Raw genomic sequence first — 26152 nt, forward strand, 5'->3', positions numbered from 1 at the left:
CTCGTCGCCAATGATATGTCCTTATTACACAGTATAAATGCACACGAGGCCCATACTTGAGAGAAGGTCACTTTGTGACCAGTTACCTTTATTACCAAGACCTCAAGTGATGAAGGTGGGTGGAGCTTCCCCTTTTATACCTGAAAGTCCAGACAAGTTCACCCCCTTGTGGTCAATGTTCTCAAGGTGTACAACTTAGGTCAGCTTATACATGGGTTACAATGATAGTTGAATACATGATAGGTAGCATAATGACACAATCACTAACACAATGATATTGGGATGTATATTCCTCTTTGCCACAATGGCGATAGATTAGCAGCTGAGTGGGACTCGTACCTGCCCCAGCCAATTTGCTAGTGGTCAAGGTAGTTTGAAACATATGGCACGCTTTGGTGCCAGTTCTGCCACCGCCTGATCGCCCACCACGGGTGGGAAGTTGTAAAATTGCTGCGGCAGTGAATCTATTGTCTGCCCCTCTTGCAAAGGTTACGCTGGTTTACTGACATTGATGTTGCAGTGTTTGGTCAACCACAGTATGCAGGTAGGGGAGGGGGTGAGCTTTTGGAAGAAGCATAACCAAAGAGGAAATTCAGCACCATCATGTCACAGATAGCATTTGATGCTAAAATTATTGTTGATCTCCATACAGACAATGTCGGGAACAAATTCTCCATTTAGTTCACAGCATTGTCTCTGATGGCATTACATACAATTGGAAGCATCACTGCAAACAAAGCAACCACTGGTGTTAATCGGAGACTCTTAAGAATCCTTGAGGGAGGATTTCCCAGGATCCCTTCAATGATTGAATGTTGGCGGAAATGATTGAAAACACTGGACACCGGCAGCGCTCCTTGGTTCTGGTCTGCCATTTTGGATCTGGCTGCAGGAAGGTTGTCCTCTCAATGCATCCATACAGGCCAATAGTGCTTCCCCAGGAAAGGTATCAGCTAGGTTGGCAGAGTTCTTTGCTCTAACTGACCATTCTTGACTTTGGAACAATTGAGTAACCATGAACCTGATTCATATGAAGTTGCCTGTTAGTGCTGAATTCATCTTGGTTATAAAGGGGATAGGTTCAGCATCAAGGGCACAGGTGACATAAATGAGATACAAGTCTCCATGTGCAGTGCTGCAATATTAATAAAAACATATACAGAAAACACTTCGCAAATGTTTGTATGGCAGCAGACAACTGCAGCTCAAATGTGCATTTGGCTCATGCAACATAACAGCTCTAAATTATAGTCTTCAGTGCAGATATACGTGTAGAAACTGAGCCATGGCTAATGATGTATCTTTTCAAACCTTTAAATTCAACTATATATGAGTTGAGCAAGGACACTGGCCTGCCAGGTAAACACCACACAGATACAAGATGTTCTTTTTGAGTAAACATATATAGAGTTTGTGGAGAATAGATAAAAACTACAGCAAGTATTTCCTTTCAACAAGCATTACCTCTATTATATGGATGAGAGTGTCCACTTCCACAGTGAGTCACAAATTGCAAAATAATGAATAACTTGTAAAAAAAATATCTGACTGATTATAAATCTGTGACCAAGAGGATATGAAACTGTTCTGTTACTTACAATTAAAATAGGAACAGCCAATTTCAGTTTGTGAGGAATTAACATTTAGAGCATTACATCATGTTGAATTTTTAAACAATTGCTTTATTGTCTCCCTCTCTTCACATGCCATCAACGTCATGTATCATTCCCTTGCTAAGACCGGTTAGCAGCCCTCCAGCAAATGCTGCTCTTGAGTTGGTCATTGGAATGTGTGCAGTTAGAATGAAAATGCCTTGTGTACCACCGCCTTGTCGGCCTCACCCACCTCTCAAAAACAAATATATATATTTTTTAAACACCCTGATGTCTGGTATCCAAAGACACAGAAACAAAATGATATCAACATCAAGTGGTGGTATGACTCAGGATTCCAAAGGTCATCAGACTCCCAAGCACAATAAAAAAAATAGATTCTCGGGATATGGGGGTCACTAGCAAAGCCGGCATTTATTGCCCATCCCGAATTATCCACAGTGCGGCTTGTTAGCCAGAGGGCACAAGAGCCAATCACATTGGCCAGACCAAGTAAGGACGGCAGGTTTCCTTCCCTAAAGGACATTAGTGAACCAGTTAGGTTTTTACAACAATCCATCAGCTTCATGATAACTTTTACTGATATCAGATTTTGATTTCCAGATTTTTCAAACTGAATTCAAATTCTCAAACTGCCATGGTAGGATTTGAACTTGTTCTCTGGATTATTAGTCCAGACCTGTAGATTAGTAGCCCAGTAGCATATAACCATTAAAGTAAGAGGCGTGAAACCCACTTGAATAGATAATTTCACACTGGTTCTGCTTTACAGAGGCAGCAGTATAACTCCATCCTACATTTTCAGAATCTGGGAATGACTGTTGGTGATATCAGCAGATGAATGATTCACATATTAGTACGATGTTAAAGTAAATGATTAATGTCAGTATTAAAACAGCGGACAAGGAATAAACGGGTCCTTTTCAGAATGTCAGGCAGTGATCAGTGGGGTGCCGCAGGGTTCACTGCTGGGACCCCAGCTATTTACAATGTACATCAATGATTTAGATAAAGGAATTGAATGTAATATCTCCAAGTTTTCAGATGACACTAAGCTGGGTGGTGGTGTGAGCTGTAAGGAGGATGCTAAGAGACTGCAGGGTGACTTGGACAGGTTAGGTGAGTGTTAAGTGCATGGCAGATGCAGTATAATGTGGATAAATGTGAGGTTATCCACTTTGGTGGCAAAAACAAGACGACAGAATATTATCTGAATGGTGACAGATTAGGAAACGGAGAGGTGCAACGAGACCTGGGTGTCATGGTACATCAGTCATTGAAGGTTGGCATGCAGGTACAGCAGGCAGTGAAGAAGGCAAATGGCATGTTGGCCTTCATAGCTAGAGGATTTGAGTATAGGAGCAGGGAGGTCTTACTGCAGTTGTACAGAGCCTTGGTGAGGCCACACCTGGAATATTGTGTTCAGTTTTGGTCTCCCAATCTGAGGAAGGACGTTCTTGCTATTGAGGGAGTGCAGCGAAGGTTCACCAGATTGATCCCGGGATGACAGGACTGACATATGAGGAGAGGAGAAAGCCGTTCGTTCCCGCGGGGCGGGGGGAGGGGAGGAGAAAGCCGTTCGTTCCCGCGGGGCGGGGGGGGGGGGAGGAGAAAGCCGTTCGTTCCCGCGGGGGGGGGGGAGGAGAAAGCCGTTCGTTCCCGCGGGGGGGGGGGAGGAGAAAGCCGTTCGTTCCCGCGGGGGGGGGGGGGGGAAGGAGAAAGCCGTTCGTTCCCGCGGGGGGGGGGAGGAGAAAGCCGTTCGTTCCCGCGGGGGGGGGGGAGGAGAAAGCCGTTCGTTCCCGCGGGGGGGGGGGAGGAGAAAGCCGTTCGTTCCCGCGTGGGGGGGGGAGGAGAAAGCCGTTCGTTCCCGCGGGGGGGGGGGAGGAGAAAGCCGTTCGTTCCCGCGGGGGGGGGGGGGAGGAGAAAGCTGTTCGTTCCCGCGGGGGGGGGGGAGGAGAAAGCCGTTCGTTCCCGCGGGGGGGGGGGGGAGGAGAAAGCTGTTCGTTCCCGCGTGGGGGGGGGAGGAGAAAGCCGTTCGTTCCCGCGGGGGGGGGGGGGGAGGAGAAAGCTGTTCGTTCCCGCGTGGGGGGGGGAGGAGAAAGCTGTTCGTTCCCGCGGGGGGGGGGGAGGAGAAAGCCGTTCGTTCCCGCGGGGGGGGGGGGGGGAGGAGAAAGCCGTTCGTTCCCGCGGGGGGGGGGAGGAGAAAGCCGTTCGTTCCCGCGGGGGGGGGGAGGAGAAAGCTGTTCGTTCCCGCGGGGGGGGGGAGGAGAAAGCCGTTCGTTCCCGCGGGGGGGGGGGAGGAGAAAGCCGTTCGTTCCCGCGGGGGGGGGGGGGGGGGGAGGAGAAAGCCGTTCGTTCCCGCGGGGGGGGGGGGGGGAGGAGAAAGCCGTTCGTTCCCGCGGGGGGGGGGGGAGGAGAAAGCCGTTCGTTCCCGCGGGGGGGGGGGAGGGAGAAAGCCGTTCGTTCCCGCGGGGGGGGGGGAGGAGAAAGCCGTTCGTTCCCGCGGGGGGGGGGGAAGGAGAAAGCCGTTCGTTCCCGCGGGGGGGGGGGAGGAGAAAGCCGTTCGTTCCCGCGGGGGGGGGGGAGGAGAAAGCCGTTCGTTCTCGCGGGGGGGGGGGGGGGGGGAGGGAGGAGAAAGCCGTTCGTTCCCGCGGGGGGGGGGGGGGGGGGGGAGGAGAAAGCCGTTCGTTCCCGCGGGGGGGGGGGGGGGGGGGAGGAGAAAGCCGTTCGTTCCCGCGGGGGGGGGGGGGGGGAGGAGAAAGCCGTTCGTTCCCGCGGGGGGGGGGGAGGAGAAAGCCGTTCGTTCCCGCGGGGGGGGGGAGGAGAAAGCTGTTCGTTCCCGCGGGGGGGGGGAGGAGAAAGCCGTTCGTTCCCGACGGCGGGCGGTTAGGGGGAGGGAAACGGCTGCCTCAACTTTCTGAGGCTTCCTGCAGCCTTCTCACTGCTGATGTGCTGATGGCAATGTGCATTTATTAAAAAATGTTCAAAAATTAAACAGCGACAAAGAACTACAAAAATGGCCGAGTGCCAATGTTTCCTTCACACTGCGCGTGTGCGAACGCTCCAACGCGCACGCGCAGCGTTGCCGGCAGGAAAAAAACTAATTTAAATAGTACCCGCCCCCTCCCACTTACAAAATCGCCGCGAGTGTAGGCTCCGCCCCCCTGGGCGCCGCGCCAAACAGACAAGGAGCTGCAGGGCTCTCCAGAATTGCGTGTTTTTTTCGACGCCGTGTGGAAACTTGGGCCCTGTGTTTCTATCACATGAATGCATCCATTAAGCTTTCATCCACTTGTATCGCCAGCAGTAATTTCTAGGGTCATGGGGAATGAGAAACTGAAACTCTTCCTACTACTGGTAGCACTCACAACAGACCTCAATACCATACCACGTGCCTTACTTGTGAGCTGCAAATATTTCTCCTGTCTAGTCTTTAATTTGAAATGGATTTGTCATTCCTGTGCACAGACCAGGATTCCGACACTGATAGCGATCTGTCACTGGATGAGGAGCGTAGCCTTTCTTTGGCATCATCAGAGAGCGAGGAGAACGAACGATACCGAGGGCGGTTTCCACGCCGATTTAAGCGAGCAGCAAACAGCGAACGGCTGCTTACTGACCCCCTGCACACAACCCCTAAAGGTGAGTAGAAAATGGTAAAAAGGAAGCACAATACTTTCAGATCTAAAACCAGTGCAGTGAATTTTCACTGGCAAAATCGATTAGAAGTGAAACACTCCTTTTCCACTCCTGATAAAGGAGATAAAGTTCTCCTGATAAAATGCTCATTACAAACAGAACTGTCCTTTAACCTCTGAGGCTTGAGTTCAAATACAACCCTGACAGATGAGATCTAGATCTTGTTTGAAAACAGTATTTTTAACTTTGAGATCCATGTTTGAATCAATGCAATTTTTATACTGGAACATTTTACACATCAAGTTTCAGTGATTTCAGTCTCGCACTGAAACTTGATGTGTAAGCTAGAAACATGAGGGTCCGAGCTGACTACGAATGAAGATGGAGTGAGGTTCACTGGAGTTCATGGTTTGCACTACTTGGGTTTGACATCACATCTAGTGTGAATCCAGTACAGTGTCAAATCTGCATTGCTCCCTTTGGATTTCGGGCACTTTGCAAACTTGCTGAACCTCAATTTAAATGTGTAGAGAACATGGTTGCTCTACTCTCTACTTCCTAATTATTTAAGTGTTTAACTTTTGGGATAAAGCTCTGGCTCACCTGTTTCCAGGCAGGCACTCAATTCTCTCTTGGGCAAGACTTTGGCAGTTCCAGCCGGGCAGCCACTGTAAATGCGGATCTGCTGGAAGCTGAACTGTGTAAATACAACCTCAAACTGCTGCTTGTTGCTAAGGTCTCTAAGGGAAATTAGACTAGATCTGCAGTTTGGTCCTAATTGCACAGTTTGTTACAGAGAAGTCACATAAGAAATAGGAGCAGGAGTAGGCCATTTGGCCCCTCGAACCTGCTCCGCCATTCAATAAGATCATGGCTGATCTTCCAACTCAGCACTTTCCTGCACTATCCCCATATCCCTTGATTCCCTTAATATCCAAAAATCAATCGATCTCTGTCTTGAATATACTGAACGACTAAGCTTCCACAGCACTCTGGGATAGAGAATTCCAAAGATTCACCACCCTCTGGAGTAAAACATTTCTACTCATCTCAGTCCTAAATGGCCAACCCCTTATTGTGAGACTGTGACCTCCCTACACCTACCCTGTCAAGCCCTGTAAGTATGGCAAGTATATCCTTCCTTAGGTAAGGAAACCAAAACTGTACACAATATATAGGGTCTCACCAGGGCCCTATATAATTCCAGTAAGACATCTTTATTCTTATACTCAAATCCTCTTGTAATAAAGGCCAAAATACCATTTGCTTTCTTAATTGCTTGTTGTGCCTGCATGTGATTCGTGTACAAGGACACCCAGGTCCCTCTGAACACCACCATTTCCCAATCTCTCACCATTTAAAAAATGCTCTGCTTTTCTATGTTTCCTACCAAAGTGGAGAACTTCACATTTCTCCACATTATATTCCATTTGCCATGTTCTTGCACACTCACTTAACCTTGAAGCCTCTTTTCATCCTCCTCACAACTTACATTCCCACCTAGCTTTGTATCATCAGCAAACTTGGATATATTCAAGGATGGTTCGTTTCAGGAATAGATGTGTCACATTGGCATTGTAGAGGATATAACTAGTTCTGCATTAACAAAAGTGGAAATTAATTTGGGCAAAAAAGATCTAGTTCATGTAAAGTTGTTCAAACCGAGATTATAACAGTGCTAGGTATAGTATAGGATCCTGCCCTCGTCCCCTCCCTCACTTCCTAATGTTCTATCTCGGTTACATCGTGAGCTATGGGTAGTAGTTCCAATTAAAGATATCAGTGCAAGGCTGGGACAAGCGTTCAATTATACATTATATATCTGCTAGACTGCCTCTGACCAGCAATTCTAAAACATAAAACACAGCAAGCAGCAGCAATTGTGAAACATCGTTAAATGTACAGATATGGTGACCGATTTGCCGTTCCTACAATCTGTGGCTATTGGGTTGCCTGGGCACAATGCAAAGAGGAAAATCAGAGAAGGAGAAGCATGCTCCCCCTAATGGATCCTATGCGATTTTTCCACTGGTTAAATGAATGGATGGCAAATTAGGCTGTTTTCCCCTTGCGGATGTGAACTCCTCCCCACCAAGTTACCCTGTCTTCGCTGTGCCCACAGCACCCAATAACCCCAGGCATAGTTACCAGAAAATCTGACCGTGTTTTCTTATATTTAGAATTATATAGCAATTCAAATAAGCAAAGTTCTGCTTCAAGACTAGAATAATTTGCTCTTTTTTGACAATGGTATCAAGATTAAAATTAGAATTGTGATTTTACAATAAATGTATTGCATGTTAGGAGCAAGAGTTTGCTGCACTTAGCTTCTGGAGGATCTAACTGTGATTGTCTTTTCCCTGGTGTCGGTAGTAGCTTGATACATTAGGTGTATAATAAAGAATATAATTTTATAACTGCACACCCAGCAGCCGATTAATCACTCGCAGCTCCCTTTTGTAAATGCTAATCTGTTAACTGTAAATCTGGGCAGCAGTTTAGCACCTCATTATTCACTAACTGGTGTATATAGAGTGTTTAAAATGTCTTGACACCCTCTTAAACGCTCCTATTACCGAAGATGTAAAACAGCTCTTGTAAATAAATTACAGCAAGCTGTACTGGAACTCTTGAGATGCATATTGCCTGGAAATTACACTGCAAATATTATCGTACAAATGTTTAACATGTTTGGATCAAATTTATATGTATGGACATTAGGCAAGCACAGGATCAGGCTTAGCTGTGTATAACCTCCATGGTCTAATATCTACTGACACTAACTTGGCTCACCCATGAAGAATAACTACGTGGGCCAACTTCCATAGGCTGCTGGAACCTGTGTCCCACTTGGATTCAGAGCATTCAAGAGTATTGGAAGAACCAAAAGCAAAACGAAAAAAGTGAGACTGCCAAATTACAGCCAGTTTTGCTGTGTGGAGTCACCCACTGGTTGGTGGATTGGGACTACTTCACTTAGTTGCCTTGGAGCCAACAGAGAAAGGGGACATTCATCCTATTGTCTGTGCTGGATTCAAATCCTGGACAAGGAGACATAGAGAAGGGCCTTTTATACAAGAGAATTTTAAGTATAGTTACAATGAGCTTCATACTTCATAATAGCACAATCTGAAATTATTCAGATTTTGATATAAATGATATATGTACTAGTTTTGAATCTAGTTCTGGAGAATGAAGTAGGAAAAGTGGAGTGTTTTCAGTGGAGAATATCTGGATAATAGTGATCATAATATCATTGGGTTTCAAGTAAAGGGACAAAGAAAAATCAAAAGTGAAAATACCCAACTGGAAAAGAGCCAATTTCATTGATTTGAGAAGGGATCTAGCACAGCTGGACTGGAAAACAGTAAAAGAGCAATGGCAGGCCTTCAAAGCAGAGATGGTTCGGATACAAACCAAGCATTTTCCCATATGGAGAAAAGATTGGAGCATCCAAAGCTAGAGCTCTGTGGATGACAAAGGAAATAGAGGTTAAAATAAGACAGAAAACAAAAGTTTATGACAAATGTCAGGTACAGAATACAATCGAAAACCAGGCAGAATACAGAGAATGCAGGAGGAAATTGAAAAAGGATATAAGAAGGACAAAGAGAGAGTATGAGAAAAAATTATCAAGTAACATAAAAGGGAACCCCAAAATCTTTTATAAATGTAAAAGGATAGCTAAAGTATTGAGTTCTTTGATGAAGTAACAGAGAGGGTTGATGAAGGTAGTGCAGTAGATGTTGTATATCTGGACTTTCAAAAGGCCTTTGATAAAGTACCACATTACAGACTTATTTGGTAAACAGAAGCACATGTTATTAAAGGAATGGTGGTAACTTGGGTATATAATTAGCTACAGGATAGGAGGCAGAGAGTAGTGGTGAACTGATGTTTTTCTGACTGGAGAGAAATATGCAGTGGGGTCCCTCAGGACCATTGCTTTTCCAGTTATATATAACTTGGGGATAGGAAGTATAATTTTGAAGTTTACGACCATATAAAACTTGGCAACACAGTAAATAGTGAGCAGGATAGTCGCAGACTTCAGGAGGACATAGACAAACTGATGAAATGGGCAGACACATGGCGGATGCAATTTAATGTAGATAAGTCTGAAGTGATGCACTTTGGGAGAAACAACAGGAAGAGGCAGTATAATCGAAATGGTACTATTTTGAGGGGGGTGCAAGAACAGAGGGACCGGGAGGTGCATAATCACAAATCTTTGAATGTGGCAGGGCAAGATGATTAGGCAGTTAAGAAAGTATATGGGATACTTGGCTTTGTAAATGGAGGCATTGAATACCAAAACAAGGAAGTCATGCTAAAACTTTACAAATATCAGGTTAGGTCTTAGCTGGTGTATTGTGTAATGTTCTGGGCACTACACTTTAAGAAGGGTGTCAAGGTCCTGGAGAGGGTACAGAGGAGGTTTACCAGAATGATACCAGGGATGAGGGAGTTCAGTTGTGTGGAGAGATTGGCGAAGCTGGGATTATTCTCCTTAGAGCAGAGAAGGTTAAGATATTCAAAATAATGAGGGATTTTGATAGAGCAAGTAAGGAAAAACTATTTCCTCTGGCAAGTGGATCAGTAACCAGAGGTCATAGATTTAAAATAATTGTCAAAAGAACTAGAGGGGAAATGAAGAGAAATTTATTCACATGAACAGAGGTCTAATTTGCAGGGTTATGTGGAAAAAGCTGGGGTGTGGGACTAAATTGGACAGTTCTTACAAAATGCCGGCATAGGCATGACTGGCTGAATGGCTTCATTCTGTGCTGTAAGATTATATGATTCTAAGTTCATTACATTTTCCTTTCCTTTTCCTCCTCTGTTTTAATGGAATTACTCCCTTCTGTAGGTTTCCTACCAACCTAGTCTCTGATGTTGCTAGAAAATATGGACAAGTTTATGGAGTTTACTGGCCTTCAGATTTCTGGCTTCCTACTTGTGGAAAAATCCTTTGTTTGTTCAGCATTTCCCCCCTCAAAATAAATCTTTTCAATGCAGATGACTTATAGCGGGTGCTCATTTTGAGCAATTACGGTGCTAAAGTGCCCTTCTGCTAATTGGAGCAGCACAAAGGTAAACTAGCGTGCTGTGCTACTGGTTCACATGTTCAATGATATCCTGCATTTTCCTTTGTGTTCAGTACTCATCAGTCCTTACTTATTCCTCTCTACCTTTTAAAATATGTCAGGCAATGAAAAAAAATCCTGTGCTCTAAAATGACCTAGGAGAAGTAATTACACAAATGGTAAATTGATGGCCTGCAATTAGTGGTCCCGGTAGACTATATTCCATTTGATAACTCGTTAACAATTTTGTGACTTTTTAATAGGCTTCTCAAGTGAGTTTTCCTGTGGTTTGTGTCTCAGGTAGAAGGTTAATGCCATTTATTTATCAGACATGTGGGTGTATGAAAAAGATTAAGGATTGAAGAGGAGGAGAAATGAGCTTAAATTGTCTTCACATATTTTAGCAGCGCAATTAAAGGTAAGTTTTATATAGGGGTGTCGCGCCTGCAGTATTTTGAGTTTCAAGCTTATACAGCACAAACAGGTATGTTGCCCTCCCCTGAGCATACTGCAGCTCGCCACCACAAACAACAAGAAGAAAGCAAAATGCTGCAGAAATAGTATGGAAAATATCACTAAATGTTGATTGGGAAGTCCCTGTCATATGTGAGAACAGCACTGATTGATCAGTTAAACACGCTTGTTTAAGAACTTAAATGAGAAAAAAATCTTGCTGTAAGAATCAACGAGCAGAATAGATCAATGGCATAGTTATGAGCCCATCTGATATGGGCGAACCGCATCAGGGCTGGAAAAGGCTAAACACCCAATGAAATCCAGCAAGGAATCGATTTGCAGAATTCTCGAGGGTTAGACTCGTCCACAGTTTCCACAGCCTGAAATTTCTTTATGCAAAAAAATGTGCCGTGCAGTGCCTTGGGCACACAGACCTGCCAGCTCAATTTTAAAATCTCCTCTCAGCCCAACTGAGGCTCTGCATCCAGTTCAGAAACTCAGAATATCAGCCTTTTTGTGCTAATTCCCATGTCTTTGCTGTGGTAAAAACATTTCACAGCAATTGCACTTTGCTTTGTTTGATGCAGGCGGAGCCTGTAAAATGCTTCATTATTTTTTACAGATTGTGATGGTAATGATTTAATATCCTATTGGCCAGCACTGGGCGAGTGTGAAGTTCATGCCTGCTCACTGCAGAAGTGGGGCTCAGAAAGAAAGCTGGGTCTTGATTTCAATAAGGATGCCACCAACAACAACCAACCCGACGTGTCCATTGCGAGCGGTGATGAGAATACATCAACCCATCAATTCAAACAAGAACGACAGAGGAAAGGTAAAGAGTCACAAAGAACAACTTGTGAAAAGAGTCCTCCGCAATAATGAAGAACTAGAGGAATGATGCTGTAAATACGGGATCCACTGTGGGAACAAGTAAAGTAGAGGAGATCCACAGGGATAGCCTTTAGAAAGCTGTAGGATGTCTTGACACACAATGACAAATGGCGGGATATAGCAAGGGTTCAAAATAGGGAGCAGTTGGGGATAAACCAGAAATAAAAAAAGGCTTGCATTTAGATAGCACCTTTCATGCCCTCAGGACATCCCAAAGCGCTTCACAGCCAATAAAGTACTTTTGAAGTGTAGTCACTGTTGTAAGGAAATGTGGCAGCCAATTTGTGCACAGTAAGATACCACAAATAACCAGATCATAGAATCATACAATGTTTACAGCATAGAAGGAAGCCATTTGGCTTGTCAAGTCTGTGCCGGCTCTGTGTTTTTAATGAAGTTGTTGATGGATAAATATTGGCCAGGGCAATATGTTGCACATATACAATAATCATCATCATAGGCGGTCCCTCGTATCGAGGACGATTTGCTTCCACGCCAAAAAGGAATGACTTCACAGGTGTTTCAATGAAGGACCTAATATTCCAGGTCCAGAACTACATATTGAAGGGTGGAAGATGCCTGTGCCTGGATTTTTTTAACGTGTGGTGGCTGTTGCACACCAGCCGCCCCATGGGCTTGACAGAGCTAGGTCTTGGTCCAGTGCCAAGGATTAACCAAGACGACTGGAGACCAACTCTGCTGCATGGACCTAGTGCGCACACATATCGCAGTGTGGGCTGGCCCATGCTGCCCCTGGGCTCTCGCCTCTTCTGGGCCGCGAACTCACGCCTCTCCTAGGCCCTAACCACGTCACTCGCTGTTCCTGCGCCCCAACCTCGCCGCTCCTGCTGCACCTCCCCTTGCTCCAATCAGCAACCTGGACCTTGATGACGTCCAATCCAGTCGTCCTCTTCATGGCTATCATTCTCCAGCACAGGCTGTACCTTTGAAGGCCCTGACCTGCTGATGGTCCTTGTCGGTCGGGGCTGCCTCACATACACATACACAATAAGGACCTGCATACACAATAAGGAGCACTGGCGTATATCAAGGATAAAACATGGACTGGATTTTGATCTGGTCTTGAATCATTCTCCAAACTATGTCATTCTCTACAATAAATGCAAGTAGAATTCATGGAGCAAGGAAGTTTATTGTCTTTCCATCATATTTCTGTTTTGCTTGACCTGGTACTAATAGCAGAGGACATGCTCACATTAAATCCCATGATTTGAACAGATGTGTATTTTACAGACTTATTGCACTCCTGCATATATTATAAGTCTATGACACACTCGAGAAGTTTGAATAGTGTCATCCAAACCCCTAGAACTGTATTAGTCTTGTAACAAAATGTTTCTTTGGCAAAGTGTTCAGTTTAAGCCTTCACATGAAAGCTTGAAACTTTACAGCAATGGGAAACTATGTTCATTTAACTTATCTGAATGTTAGGGTTGCTATATTCCATCACACTAAATAATCCTGTACTTGATAGGGTTTGTTATCATAATTCCCTCATCGATTTTACTTTAAAAAAAATGTGATACATCTATTTTGTCAAAATAAGTCTACTACATGGACATTAAAATTAGTGTATGGAAAATTGAGATTGCTAACATCCATGCTCAACTCTTGATTTGCATTCCCATTGAGTGAGAGACACGCTGTGTAAGGAGTGGAGCCTTCCTATTTTGGACCTGATTAGTTTTCTAGCATTGAAAATGCTGGTATATCTGTCTGGGTGCTGTCATTCTACTGTTCACTGAAGAAGTGCAAATGTGATTCTAGGCAGTGAATACTGGCGAGCTATTTGACAGTGGAAGAACCAGATGTGATCATGCCCTGACTGAACATTCAAACACATGCACTTTACAATGGAGATTATCAGATAGCAATCAGGAGTGAGAACTCTGGGCAACTTTTCCCTGTCCAGCTCTGGGACACTAAGATCAATTGTTGTGCCTCTATTGTTCCCTGTCCTGCAATTGAGGCTGGTACAAAATGCAAATAATTTAATTTATCAGGATTATTATCTTTCACCTTGATGAGTATAAAATCATGAGATTATCAGACTGTTTATATGTTTTATCTAGGTATTCTGAAAAACAGAATGCAGTACCCATCTGCGACACTGAAGAACGAAAGCTTAACTTCCATCAACAGAATGCAGATTGAGTTGCCTTGGTACAATACTTCAACGTTAGGTCCCAGGGTCGTTCCGGCAGCCTCCTATGGCCGAATGTACTCAGGCGCTGGAAGTCTGTCTCAACCGGCCAGCCGATATTCATCCCGTGAACAATTAGACATGCTAGTTAGGAGGCAGATGTCTAAAGAACAGCTGGATGCACTCTCCAGCAGGCATGCATCTCGAGAACGATTAGAAACTGTTCCCAGCAGGCATGGGTCCAGAGAACAGCTAGACACAATCCCAAGCAGGCAAGCTTCTAGAGAACATCAGGACACAATACCCAGTCGACATGGGTCCAGAGAAAAGCTAGACACAATACCAAGGAGGCATGGTTCTAGAGAACATCTAGATGCATTACCAGTAAGACAAATATCCAGGGAATGGCTAAACACAGTACCCGATAGACAGATGTCTAGAGAGCAGATGGACACTGTTCCCAGTCGGCATGCATCCAGGGAGCATTTAGAGGCACTGTCAAGTAGACAACCCTCCAGAGAACATCTAGATACACTGTCTAGAAGACAACCATCTAGGGGGCAACCAGGTCTAACATCAAGTCGGCAGTCTTCTCGAGAGCAACTCGACTCGATGTCTCGAAGGTACTTATCCAGAGAGCGTTTGGACGCAGTGCCGAGCAGGCATCCCTCCAGGGAACAACTAAATACTCTTCCCAGAAGACAGCCTTCCAGAGAGCAATTGGGGTCCTTGCCTACCCGACAGCCTTCTACAGAGCAGTTGGATATCCTGTCCTCCATCCTTGCTTCTTTTAATTCTTCCGCCCTTTCTTCTGCTCCCTCCACCACCACTCCTTCTGCCCCACAGACGACTTGTACTCCTTCTGGGGCACAGACATCCTCAATAACTTCTGCCCCATGCCCTTCACCCCCACACTCTGCAACATCACACAGCATCTCGGAGATCTCTCCAGATTCGGAGTAAGTACAAACTTAAGACTACCAAATTGTTATGACTACTGGATATCAGTGTGGCAATGACATATGTAATATGGATCACAGGTACTGCGAGATAGCTGGTCTAGTTGTGAACTACAGTGCCAATGCACTATAATATCCAGTAATTGGGGTAGTACAGACTTGTCAAAAGATTCCCTCCAGCACCTCCAAACTATGGAACCCCTCAGCCTTTGTTTCTCCAGATTTTAAAATCCAAGCCGCCTTCCGAATTTATTCCTTTTAACCTTGGACATGTCCTTCACTTATGGGCTTTGGCCTTTCACCTAGGATTCTTAGTGAAAAAGAAAGATAAAGGGCCAAGACCCATAGTGAAGTACACCATCAAGACTGAAGAGAGTAAAAGAAAAGACAAGATAAATCGAGAAGTAGCCATTAACCGTGCTTGAGTTTTAAAAATCTGTAGATTGAAGAAGGAAGGGAAGGCTAAAGGAGGTGAGGTGCCCCGCAGTTTTGAGGTCCTGGGAAACAATGGGAAAATTGTGGTCGGAGGCTTCCTTCGGGCGAATGCCTCCGACCGGAGCATTTTTTACGAAAATACCTGGTGGTCCCGGAGGAACGTAGGATTGCAGTCGGAGGCCTAGTTTCACAGTCCAACGTACAGGAACATGTCTTCCAGGATCGTATTCATATCCTGAGATCATATGGGTCTGGACCACCAATGAACATCTAGTATTCTCATTGATAATAATGGGAGCTCCGTTTGTACGAGCTCTCATTACTACCAATGAGAATATCCCCAAAAAACAACACAACACAATAAATGTTTTAAAAACATTTTTTTTAATTATTTTAATGTGTTTTAATAGGGTTAAAAATAAACTTGCCTTAATGGACAGGGTTTTTAATATAAAAATTAGTGATTCCATTTAATGTTTCTATGTTTTAAAACTCTTAACGCTAGTAAAAATAGGCTATACTCCTGCATTTACCAGGCATAAGAGTTTGAAGGACATTCGTTGGGCAAGAGTTGGGCAAATAGCCTTCCTGCGGGAATGTAGGAAGAAATTTTAACAGGTCGCAAAAACCGATTCTCGCCACATTTGCACGGCCTCTTCGGGTGCGTGTGCACATTGTACGCATCCCCCAAGGCTGCAATTTTTGGCCCACTTTAATGAGTTAAGAGTCAAAGACAGTACAATAACTTTCTTAACCTTCTATGAGATTTCAATCTCCTGAGCCTGGAGCAAATCCTATCCCAGCAAATAAGTAGGTACACATTTACATTTCCAAGATCAAGAAGTATGGTTGAGGAGATAAGTGATAATAGAGAACAGTCAAGGATTTTTACGCATCAGAATTCTGAAACGCAAGCTGGTAGTTTTTGAAGAATAGGGTTAGATGAAGAGGAGCAGGAGGACACTTGTGTGGAGCATAAACGCTGTCATGGACGAATTGGGCTGAATGGCTGGTGAGTTCTATGTAATACATGTATACAATAATGCAGCACAATGGTGGAGTGTTGCTGAACTGGTGCATTGCATCACAGTGTTCAGATATGGACACAGTTCCCACACACTTGAGTTTCTGGTTTTAGTTGGGGTATTAGAAGTCTCATCTGTCAGATGCAAGAGTCCTAAGTGAAATGAGATCCCACTTAATTTTAATCCCACTTAGCTAAATTAGTTATTTCAGAAAACAGATCACATCAAATGAATGTATTGCCTATTCTGACACTAATTCTGAAAACACTACTTTTTAATATTCCTTGGACTTTAAGGAAATGATTTCTTAATAAAATTGCATCTGGCATAGATAAAGAAAAAAAGATGTAAGGAAGCAGAATCTTGTTGGATTGGAGATTGAAAGTTAGAAGCACTGGGTGGTAGAATGGGTTTGAACATTGCCCGTTCAGCTCTGGGTCCAGCCTAGTGCTATTAAATTAAGGTGCACACGTCCCAAATGTAATGAATTTGATCATCTTTAACTTGATTCCCAGTGGGCACAAGACCATAGCACAGAAGTGCCCATAATTCAGCACTAAATTGGCAGTCTCACTTGAAGAAGCCAAGGGCCCAAGTTTCGGCCTCAGTTGCTCCTGATTTTTTGGAGCAACTGGTGTAGAACGGAGTATCTCAGAAATTCAAATTCTCGGCATTTAGTTTGCTCCAGTTCTAGTCAGTTAGAACAGTTTCACTTTGGAACACAATTTTCTTTTCAAAAGGGGGCGTGTCCGGCCACTTACGCCTGTTTTCAAAGTTTCGGCAGTGAAAACTTACTCCAAACTAACTTAGAATGGAGTAAGTGAAGATTTTTGTACGCTCGAAAAAACCTTGTCTACACTTTAGAAAATCAGGCGTAGGTTACAAATCAGGCATAGGGAATGGTGGGGGGGGGGGGGGGTTTAAAGGGAAGTTTACAAACATTAAACACTTCAGTTTTACAAATAAAAAGCCATCATCAATAATAAATGATAAAAACATCAATAAATCAACCAATAAATCAATCAAAAAAAATTAATAAATAATTTTTTTTTAAATCAATAATAAAAAAAATTCTACTTACCGACTGCAGCAACGGGAGCCCTCCAACAGTGTGCTGGGATGCCGCGCCCCTTCCCCCCCCCGCCCAGTGTGTCTCTGTCAGTGTCTCTATGTCAGTGTCTCTACCTCTCTGTCTGTCTGTCTGTGTGTGTCTCTCACTCTCTGTCTGTCAGTGTCTGTGTTTCTGACAGCGAGGGGAGGGGGGTAGAGGAAAAGAGGGCGGGGCAGGGGGAGGGGAGGGAGGGAGGGAAGGGGGGGGAGAAGGGGAAGGGGGGGAGGAGGAGAAGGGGAAAGGGGGTGAGAGGAGAAGGGGAAAGGGGGTGAGAGGAGAAGGGGAAAGGGGGGGAGAGGAGAAGGGCATAGGGGGGGAGAGGGGAAGGGCAAAGGGGGGGAGAGGGGAAGGGCAAAGGGGGGGAGAGGAGAAGGGGAAAGTGGGGGGAAGGGGAAGGAGAGGGGAAAGGAAAGGAGAAGGGGGGGGGAAGCTGAACGGGCCAGGCCCAGCCGGGCCCAAGACTTCAGGCAGGGCCCGTCCCCAGCACCAGATTTACAGGTAGGTGCCGTTGGGTCGGGAGCGGGGGTCGGGTCGTGGGGGGGCGGAGGGAGGTCGGTTCGGGTCGTGGGGGGGGGGGGGAGGGAGAGGGAGGTCTGGGGGGGGGGGGGGAAGCGGGAGTCGAGTCGGGTCGGGAGGAAGCAGGAGCTGGGCGTCGGAGGCAGCCTAATGCACGCAGCCCCAGTGAGGCCATTCGGCCAGGGCTAGGGGCTGCGTGCTTCGGGCCCTCCCACACAGTTTTGGGCGCCTGGAGCTACTGCACATGCGCGCCCACTGTAGCGCGCATGTGCAGAGGTCCCGGCACTGTTTTCAGCGCAGGGACCTAGCTCCGCCCCCCACAGCCCGTGCTGCGCCCGACTCAAGAGGACCAGCAGGGAGCCGGAGAATCTAAGGTTTGTTTAGGCACACTTTGTGGAGCGAAAAATGGGATTCCAGGTCGGGGCTGCGACGTTCTAAGCGCGGCCCGAAACTTGGGCCCCAAGTGTGCAGTGTCTTTCTCAGGTTACTATACATTTGGCTAATTATGGGCTCAAGTTTCGGGTGGAGTCGCTCCTATTTTTTGGGAGCAACTAGTTTAGTTTGGAGTATCTTAGAAATCGGAATTCTCGGCATTTGGTTTGCTCCAGTTCTAGTTTTTTTCAAAAGGGGACGTTAACAGCCAATTACACCTGTTTTGCAAGTTTAGGCACCGAAAAGTTACTAGAACGGAGTAAGTGTCGACTTTTGTACGTCCAGAAAAACCTTGCGTACACTTTAGAATTAGGGGCATTTAAGCCAGAGATGGGGGCGTGGTGGGGAGGGGGGAGTTAGGGGATTTTCCAAAGCATTAAACACTTCACTTTTAAAAATAAAAAATAAAGATCCATCCTCAATAATAAATGATAAATAAATCAATAAATAAAAAACCATTCAATAAATAGTTCCTACCTCACCTACCCGTTCGGGAGCCCATTCGGCCAGGGCTAGAGACTGCGTGCAGCAGGCTAGAAATCGGCACTCAGCAGGAGCCCATTTGGCCAGGGCTAGGGGCTGATGCTGCAGGCTGGAAATCGCCACTCTGCCCGCTCCAGCAGCCCATTCGGCCAGGGCTAGGGGTTGCGTGCTTCGGGACCCTCCCACACAGCCAGCAGCACACGCACACAGAATCTGGGGACCAGGAGCTACTGCGCACGCGCGCAGCTGCCGGCAGTCTTTTTGGCCCAGGGCTCTAGCTCTGCCCCCGCCCACTGTTGTGCTGCGTCGCGCTGACTGCTGAACAGGCCTGCTGCACTCAGAGAATCGCAAAGTAAATTTTTGGCGCGCTTCTCATTCCACCAAATAGGTGGGCCTCTCGGAGGTGCGCCGTTCTAGCGGTTATCAGAAACTTAGGTCCATTATGTCTAATAAAGGAATGCTTGATATGATTACCAAAAAGTCAAAAATATTCAATTTCCTAGCATTAGTGTTGCTCAAATAACTGTAAAATTCACAAACAATTTAAAAGTGCTGGATTGCACGTTTTCCCGCCTGTGGTTGTGAATGTGTCTTGGGCATGAAGACCAATAACTAACAATTTGTTGCAAGCAAATTTTCAGTGAAATTCGAACTTATTCATCTTTTATGTAGTTTTCATCTGGGACCAGGCTCTCTGCATTGCTGTGGTTTGTAATAATTAACTTCATTATGATCAGGTTTGACTTTCAGTTTACATTCCCCAAGTTGTGTTGATTCATAGCTGTGAAAATAAAATAAATGTATATAGTTAATTAGGATTGTGTAATAGTTCATTAATACCCATCAAATGTAGATTGGAATCCAATTATGCTCAATGGGATCAAATCACTTACAATTCACTTCCAGTACATAAAATTTTGATCCATTCTGTTTGGTCTCATTGAGGTAGAATCCTAGTATACAAATCATATCCAATTACAGAGAATTACTTCGCGTCTACAGCTCAAAAAGGCCATTCGCTCCAACTGGTGTATTCCGGAGTTTATGCTCCACACGATCCTCCTCCTAGCCCTCTTCATCTAACCCTGTTCTTCACAGCTATATAACATTCTGTGGATCATATTTCCTCCCATTAAGTGAGATTCAAATAAATGAACTTATATTCTTCCTCCCATCACGCAGGATTTCAGTGTATCAATTTCATGGCATTTATTCTCATTATTGAGTACTGAATTAAAGAAGTTTATTTGCATTCATTCTTGCATTATTGGCCCAATTTGTTTTTTATTCCTATTATATTGCATTTCCATGAAACAATTTATTTGCATTATATATTTAATTCCAAAATATCAAACTGAATTCGAATGCACCATATTATCTCCTATCTTGTACATTTATCCTGGACTGCGCTCCCTCTAATTCATTTTCATTGTATATAATTTTAATGGATTCATTCACTCCCATTGTATGCAGTTCTAATTTATTCTTATATAGAATACTAGTGCCATTCTCTAACTTGCTCGAAGCTGATAGTTCAAACCAGGGAATGCACAGAACAAGGCCCAGCTGACCAGTTCTCCATTTTTGCATTTATCCTTTTGGGAAAGCACCTGGCCTTCATTCTTTGTAATGGCAAAACTGAGCTTGGAAAACGAACTTCAAGAATGTTCCCGTTAATTTTATTTGGGTGCACGGCCCCTTTAAAGGGCTGCACGGTCCATTCAAAATTCTGCGCATGTGCGTTTTTCCCATTGAAAAGCCGGCTGTGCAGGAAGTCCAGAGCACTGTGCAGCCTCGCAGCTTAAAGGGTACATTGGTATTCAATTTGTTTGAGAATTGATAACCTTCAAGAGGCTTCATCCAAGTCCGCTCTCCTGGCAGATGCTTTGCAATAACAAGGATTTGTTATAATGAGCTACAGCTGTATGAAGAGTTTTCAGCAGAGTTTGGTGTTTATTTCTCATTTCTGAATCTTGAGCAATAATGCACAACCTGGCTCTTCAATCAAATGTCTATCCTCACTTATGATTGCATGCCCATTATTGCTGTTCAATCCCGCTTTAAAGAGTATTACAGTCCTAGCATATAGTTTCAATTTTGATAACTTTCCCTCACCCACACTGTCTGTAGTTGAATCCAGTATGGTTCCACTGCAACATTATAACATTGTCAGGTATCCTCAATTTAACTACTGTCCTTCAGTTAAAAATGAGGATCACTTGAAAAGAAGAAAAACTTCAGTGCATAAATGAGGTGTTATCGAATTAAGTAATGGTTAGACATCTGTACTGTACTCTGAAATTGAGGCTGATGAATCTCCATGGAGTTCTTCAATCCCTGACTGACAAGTTATTGTTGAACATCCAGAATTCTGACGTGTACTACTGCCTGCTCTTGGGATTAAAGTTAAAATAAGTATGTCCTTAATTTTTTTATTTAAACAGAATGGCAAGAGTTGACGCACAGTCCTGAGGCAATATCCCGTTGCTGTGTCTGAGTTTTGTCTCTGTGGATACCCAAAGGTGCAAGTGGCTCGGAGACTGAATGTGACTGAGAAATGGGAACAAATCACTCAACCTGATGGCACGAGGGAAAATCGAGGGATCAAAGGTGTCAGCCACGGCCTGCAGAGTCATTGGGTCAAGGGTTCGACAAAAGGTCACAACCACTACGAAAAATGGAAACTACATCATTCTCAAAATAGTTCCTACGAGAGGACAGAATATCAACTCTGAAATCGCACTGATGTGGGCACCATTATGAGTGCCAAAAAAGCAAAGAATATTGAACATTCCAGACTAGGAGAATATTTAATGTTTGTACCCACTTGAGAGAGAGAGAGAGAGAGAGAGAGAGATATGATCTCCTCCATAATCAGCCACTTCCATTTTACTCTGTAGAGTTTTAAGAACAGGGTAGACAGGTTAGATAAGGAAGAAAACTACTGCCATCCTCTGTGTTCAAGCTCAAGACTTGCAGCAACCTATGTTTCTTCAGATCCTCACTAATCATTATGGTGGATTAATTACTGGCTCATGTTATCAAATGAAAGTGGTAAATTTTAATCTGGTAATAATTGCATTCGGGACTGGTTGAGAGTTCTCTTTACTCCAATTAACATTTATAAAATAAGTAACAAAATGCAGTTAGGATCCTCCAGTGCAGCCAGATGGAGGACTGGTAAACCAATTTGTTGAGTCTTGCAATCCAGTATCTCATCGTTCAGGAGGAAATGATGCAATGGATGGGTTTGGAGTTGCCCAGTTTATGCCACTTATCAGTCTGTGTCATATAGATCATGTTACTGAATATCTCGCTGTTGTGAGTAAAATTTCCCTCCCCCCCACCCCACCCCCCCCCACTTGCACAAATAAACACTGCGCTGCCATACTCGAGTGTGTACTCGCTGATGACTGGTCAGTCTGAAGTGAGCTGAGAAGATGGCACAGCTTGCCAATCATAAGATCACCATGAAGAAAACATACAAAATTGCTCCAGCTATAAAACTTTTTCTTTTTAAATAATGAAGCTATTATTTTTATAAAGTGTGTTTCTAATCGAGGTATTTTGACATTTCTGCACTATTTTGGTGTGTCAATCACTTATACATGCTCAAGTATGACAGGCGAAGGAGTCTATAAATTTGTCTAGGAAATAAATCTATTCATCGGATAGAGGGACCTCACAGCAGAAGTCTCACACCTCACTCCTTGGTGTCAGGAAACTTCTTTCACTAAATCCTCGACAGAGCTTGTTTCATATACATAGTTCATACATACGAGCTAAATTCATTCATGTAAGGTACTTTATGGCTTGTGTATGTCTCAGTGCAAATCCTATGCATACTTGCTGTTAACAGAGTAAACTGATGCATGCGATAGCAAAGGAAGACAGATGACTATCATCCTAAAGTTGCACAGTTCCTGTAATTGTAATGAGATGATGTGCTTACCAGTACTTGCCTTTGGTGCTGTTTTAGTTTTCAGTGTCAGCTGGAACTGTTATCTGAAAATATTCTTTATCAGCCCTATTTTTAGCACAGTTTTCCCAATTATTCCTTCGATTTTCCACTTTAAAACCTCTGATTCATGTTACCCTTGACATTATACCCATATTGAATACCTTTTTCACCAAGGCCATTGGCACCATAATGTGCCCTGAAGGTTTGTAATAAATTATATATTTTAGCTACTTACAAAAATCGAACAAATATGCAACATTCAGATCATGCTGCAACACATCTCAGATTGAACTTACCAATATTAGTAATAATGTGAAATTTCAGTAGAGTTTTTGGAGCAGGCAGTCCTCAGTTAAATCTGTATGGAATCTCCCCAAATTAGCAAGACTGTCCCTTTTAAGTTCATCTAAAGTTAATCACTCTCTACATTAACTTCTTTATGTGTAATACACATAGGTTAATATTATAGATACATTAACCATTCAGTAGACCTGACACCATTGAGGTGAGATTTGGTGTTAGTGAGATTTATATGACAAAAAAGCAGATTGTGAACTCACTTAAACATATGGAGCTGCTGTGTTTTAAAGAGTGAGATATGCCAAAATAGGTGAGATTTCTAAGCCAAAATGAGTGACTAAAATTCCTCCATGCATTACATTTCTCCTATGGGCAAAGCCATGTAGCCACTATGTGAGATAAACAAGGAAGTTTGCTTTTTGTGTTTTTAATGCCTTGATACCAATTTTTAATCATGATTAATTTTTTTCAATTAACCATTTGCACAGGTATATGTAATTGGTGTTGCAGCGATGTAATCTTTCCCTTACCATACCACTGGTCACTCCTTTGTCCATAAGCATGGTAAAACTGTCTTACAAGACTCTTTACAATGCTGATACTGACCCTTTAAAGCCACAGCATTTGTTGTGTCCACAGCAAAATATAATGCTTCTGATTACTGAGCAGGGCCAATGTTAAAGTGATAGTCACCATTTTTGTTTTACTCACCATATGGAATTCCTGTTCAATTAGCAGGAAATGTATGAATGCATGAAGATAGGTTTAAATATATTTGCACATCAGCCACTTTTAGCCCAGTTTTAGGAATACTGATTTAAGCAATTTCTTCAGGAATTAGTTACGTATTTAACACAACTCTAATCCCAAATTGAACAATCCTTGCTCAATAGCAGAGGAATCATTACTAGCCCTATACAAATAAATGCTCTTCCATTCTAACAATTACAGGAGTTGTTGTATTTAAAGAATATATTATATATGGAGGCTTGACTTCACGTACAGAATACAGGATTAGACTGGCTCCAAATGACTTGCAAACAAAAAGTCACCAGACAGCCCAGATGCAGCTGTAGAAGATCTATTGTTGAAAGTGTTGGCTGCCTAGAAATCATTCATTTTACACAATAACTTTGGTTATAAACTGGGAAACTCCCCTCCTCACTGTCATTTCATTATTTTCTGTCGAAGAAGGAAGCTGTAAAAACTACGACCTGTCTCCAAAATTGTGACGCATTTGTTTTTTTTTAGAACATCAGTGGCCGGTGAGTGATAGTTTTCTTCCTTATTTTAAAAACAAATAAATGAAAGCTTCCCTTCAAAATTATCCAACATCTGGGGCGGGGTGGAAGCGGGGGGGGGCCGGGGGAGGAGAAAAAAAACTTTTTTATACATTTTTGTATCTTTGTAATTCAGAGATGAAATTTTTATCTTATTATTTTTTACTGATTTAAGTTATTGTGATAAAGAGCATTTTTTCCTTAATTTATTAATGCAACAAAAAATACTTGAAGCTGTCTTGTGTTACTGAAGCTTGAAAATTTGATGTGTATAATGAGTGCAGCAAGGTAGAGCTGGAGAAAGTTTCAGATTTTTAAAAAATCCATTACTGTCCAGTATCGTTTGGTAGAGTCTGGTTGAAGCCAGTGCAGTCCACATTATTTCTTTAATACCTTAAGGACTGTGGTGGCCTTTTCTGCACTAAAATCTTTATTAAAAAAAAGTAGAGATAGCCAACCAAAAGTAATATCAGTCAGGGAACGGATGACAGTTAATTAGAACACAGTCATCTTTCTTGTTAAGTGTTACAACTCAGCCCAAACTAAAGGAGGGTGGGGGAAAGGTTTAGGGTGATTCTGTGTGTTGGGACACTGTCGTTTGCGCGCTGAGACTTGGGTTAAAATCCAATCCAGGCCGCGGTGGCGCAAGTCTCTCTCTGACGGTGCTAATTTAACAAGTTCAGAGAATTTTGAACCTAGCCCCCAATAGAATTTGAGCCAACATTGCGGTGCTCATAACCTAAATGCAATTGAACAATCTGTTGCAAAGTACTAACAAGATGAATGGCGTATGAAATGGAAACAAGGCACTAGGGTGGTACACTTGTATGGTGTGGTTAAAGCATACCTATTCTACCCTGACTTGGGAGACTACTGATGCTGACATTGGATGTAAGGAGTTGAAAAAAGTCAATAAATGGATAAATACAAAGAAATGTGGTTCCTTACATTCTTTCAATCATTTCTTTATCATTTCAAAAAAGTGGTATAAAAACATTGCAGATCAAAATGAATGGATTTAATGTCATTATTTCATAAAATGATACAGCACAGAAGAAGGTCATTCAGCGCATCAAGTCTGAGCAGGTCTTTCGAAGAGCAATCCAGTTAGTCCCACTCCCCCGCTCTTTCCCCATATCCCTGCAATTTTTTCTCCAGGTATTTATTATTTCTTATCCAGAATTTCTTATCTAGTTCCCCTTTGAAGGCTACTATTGAATCTGTTTCCACCACCCTATTGGGCAATGCATTCCAAGCCTAACCTCTCGTAAAAGATCTTTCCTCATGTCGCCTCGGTATTTGAGCATAGGTATGGTATTAATTAAAAAAGCTTTACTGCAATACTTGCTGCCTTTATCAACCCTTCTGCAATAATGCAACCATTTGGTGTCTTCCTGGGACCTGAAAATTGCAGTTATCTGTATGTATCGTTATGGTGTCGAGCTACTGGAAGTGGCAATTTTCCAAATCTTTGCTTGGGGAAAAAAAATCATGGCGCTTAGTCCTTAATGGTGCCATTGTGTTGCAGTTGGCGGGGAAAAAATGTTATTACCAATCTAATAGCACAACAACCTCGACCTATTTTGCACCCGCCCCCCCACCACACACACACACACACATTAGTATAAATTATCACACCCCTGTGCCTCCAGTTCACAGAGCACTTGTAAATGAACTGGATAGTATTGAGAAAAGAGATATTCCCAAGATCATCAGTGAACTTCACTTAATCTGCAAGCAAGAGTTGTCTGACTGCTACCATGGCTGTTAACAGATTTACATTGGTGAGTTGGACAGTAT

At 43.5% G+C, this 26152-nt stretch overlaps 1 protein-coding gene across 1 annotated transcript in view; it reads left to right on the top strand.

Annotated features, from left to right (window-relative positions):
• Positions 1 to 24382, top strand: part of celsr3 (cadherin, EGF LAG seven-pass G-type receptor 3) — a 325097-nt gene extending 300715 nt beyond the window's left edge. Inside the window, exons 31-34 of the mRNA XM_070894776.1 lie at positions 5082 to 5255; positions 11418 to 11627; positions 13780 to 14809; positions 21256 to 24382. Of these exons, the coding sequence (XP_070750877.1) occupies positions 5082 to 5255; positions 11418 to 11627; positions 13780 to 14809; positions 21256 to 21283 (1442 nt within the window). The 3' untranslated portion in view covers positions 21284 to 24382. The remainder of the gene's footprint in view (positions 1 to 5081; positions 5256 to 11417; positions 11628 to 13779; positions 14810 to 21255) is intronic.
• Positions 24383 to 26152: the final 1770 nt, after the last annotated feature.

Source organism: Pristiophorus japonicus, chromosome 12, assembly GCF_044704955.1.
Source record: "Pristiophorus japonicus isolate sPriJap1 chromosome 12, sPriJap1.hap1, whole genome shotgun sequence".
Classification (NCBI taxonomy): Eukaryota; Metazoa; Chordata; class Chondrichthyes; family Pristiophoridae; genus Pristiophorus; species Pristiophorus japonicus.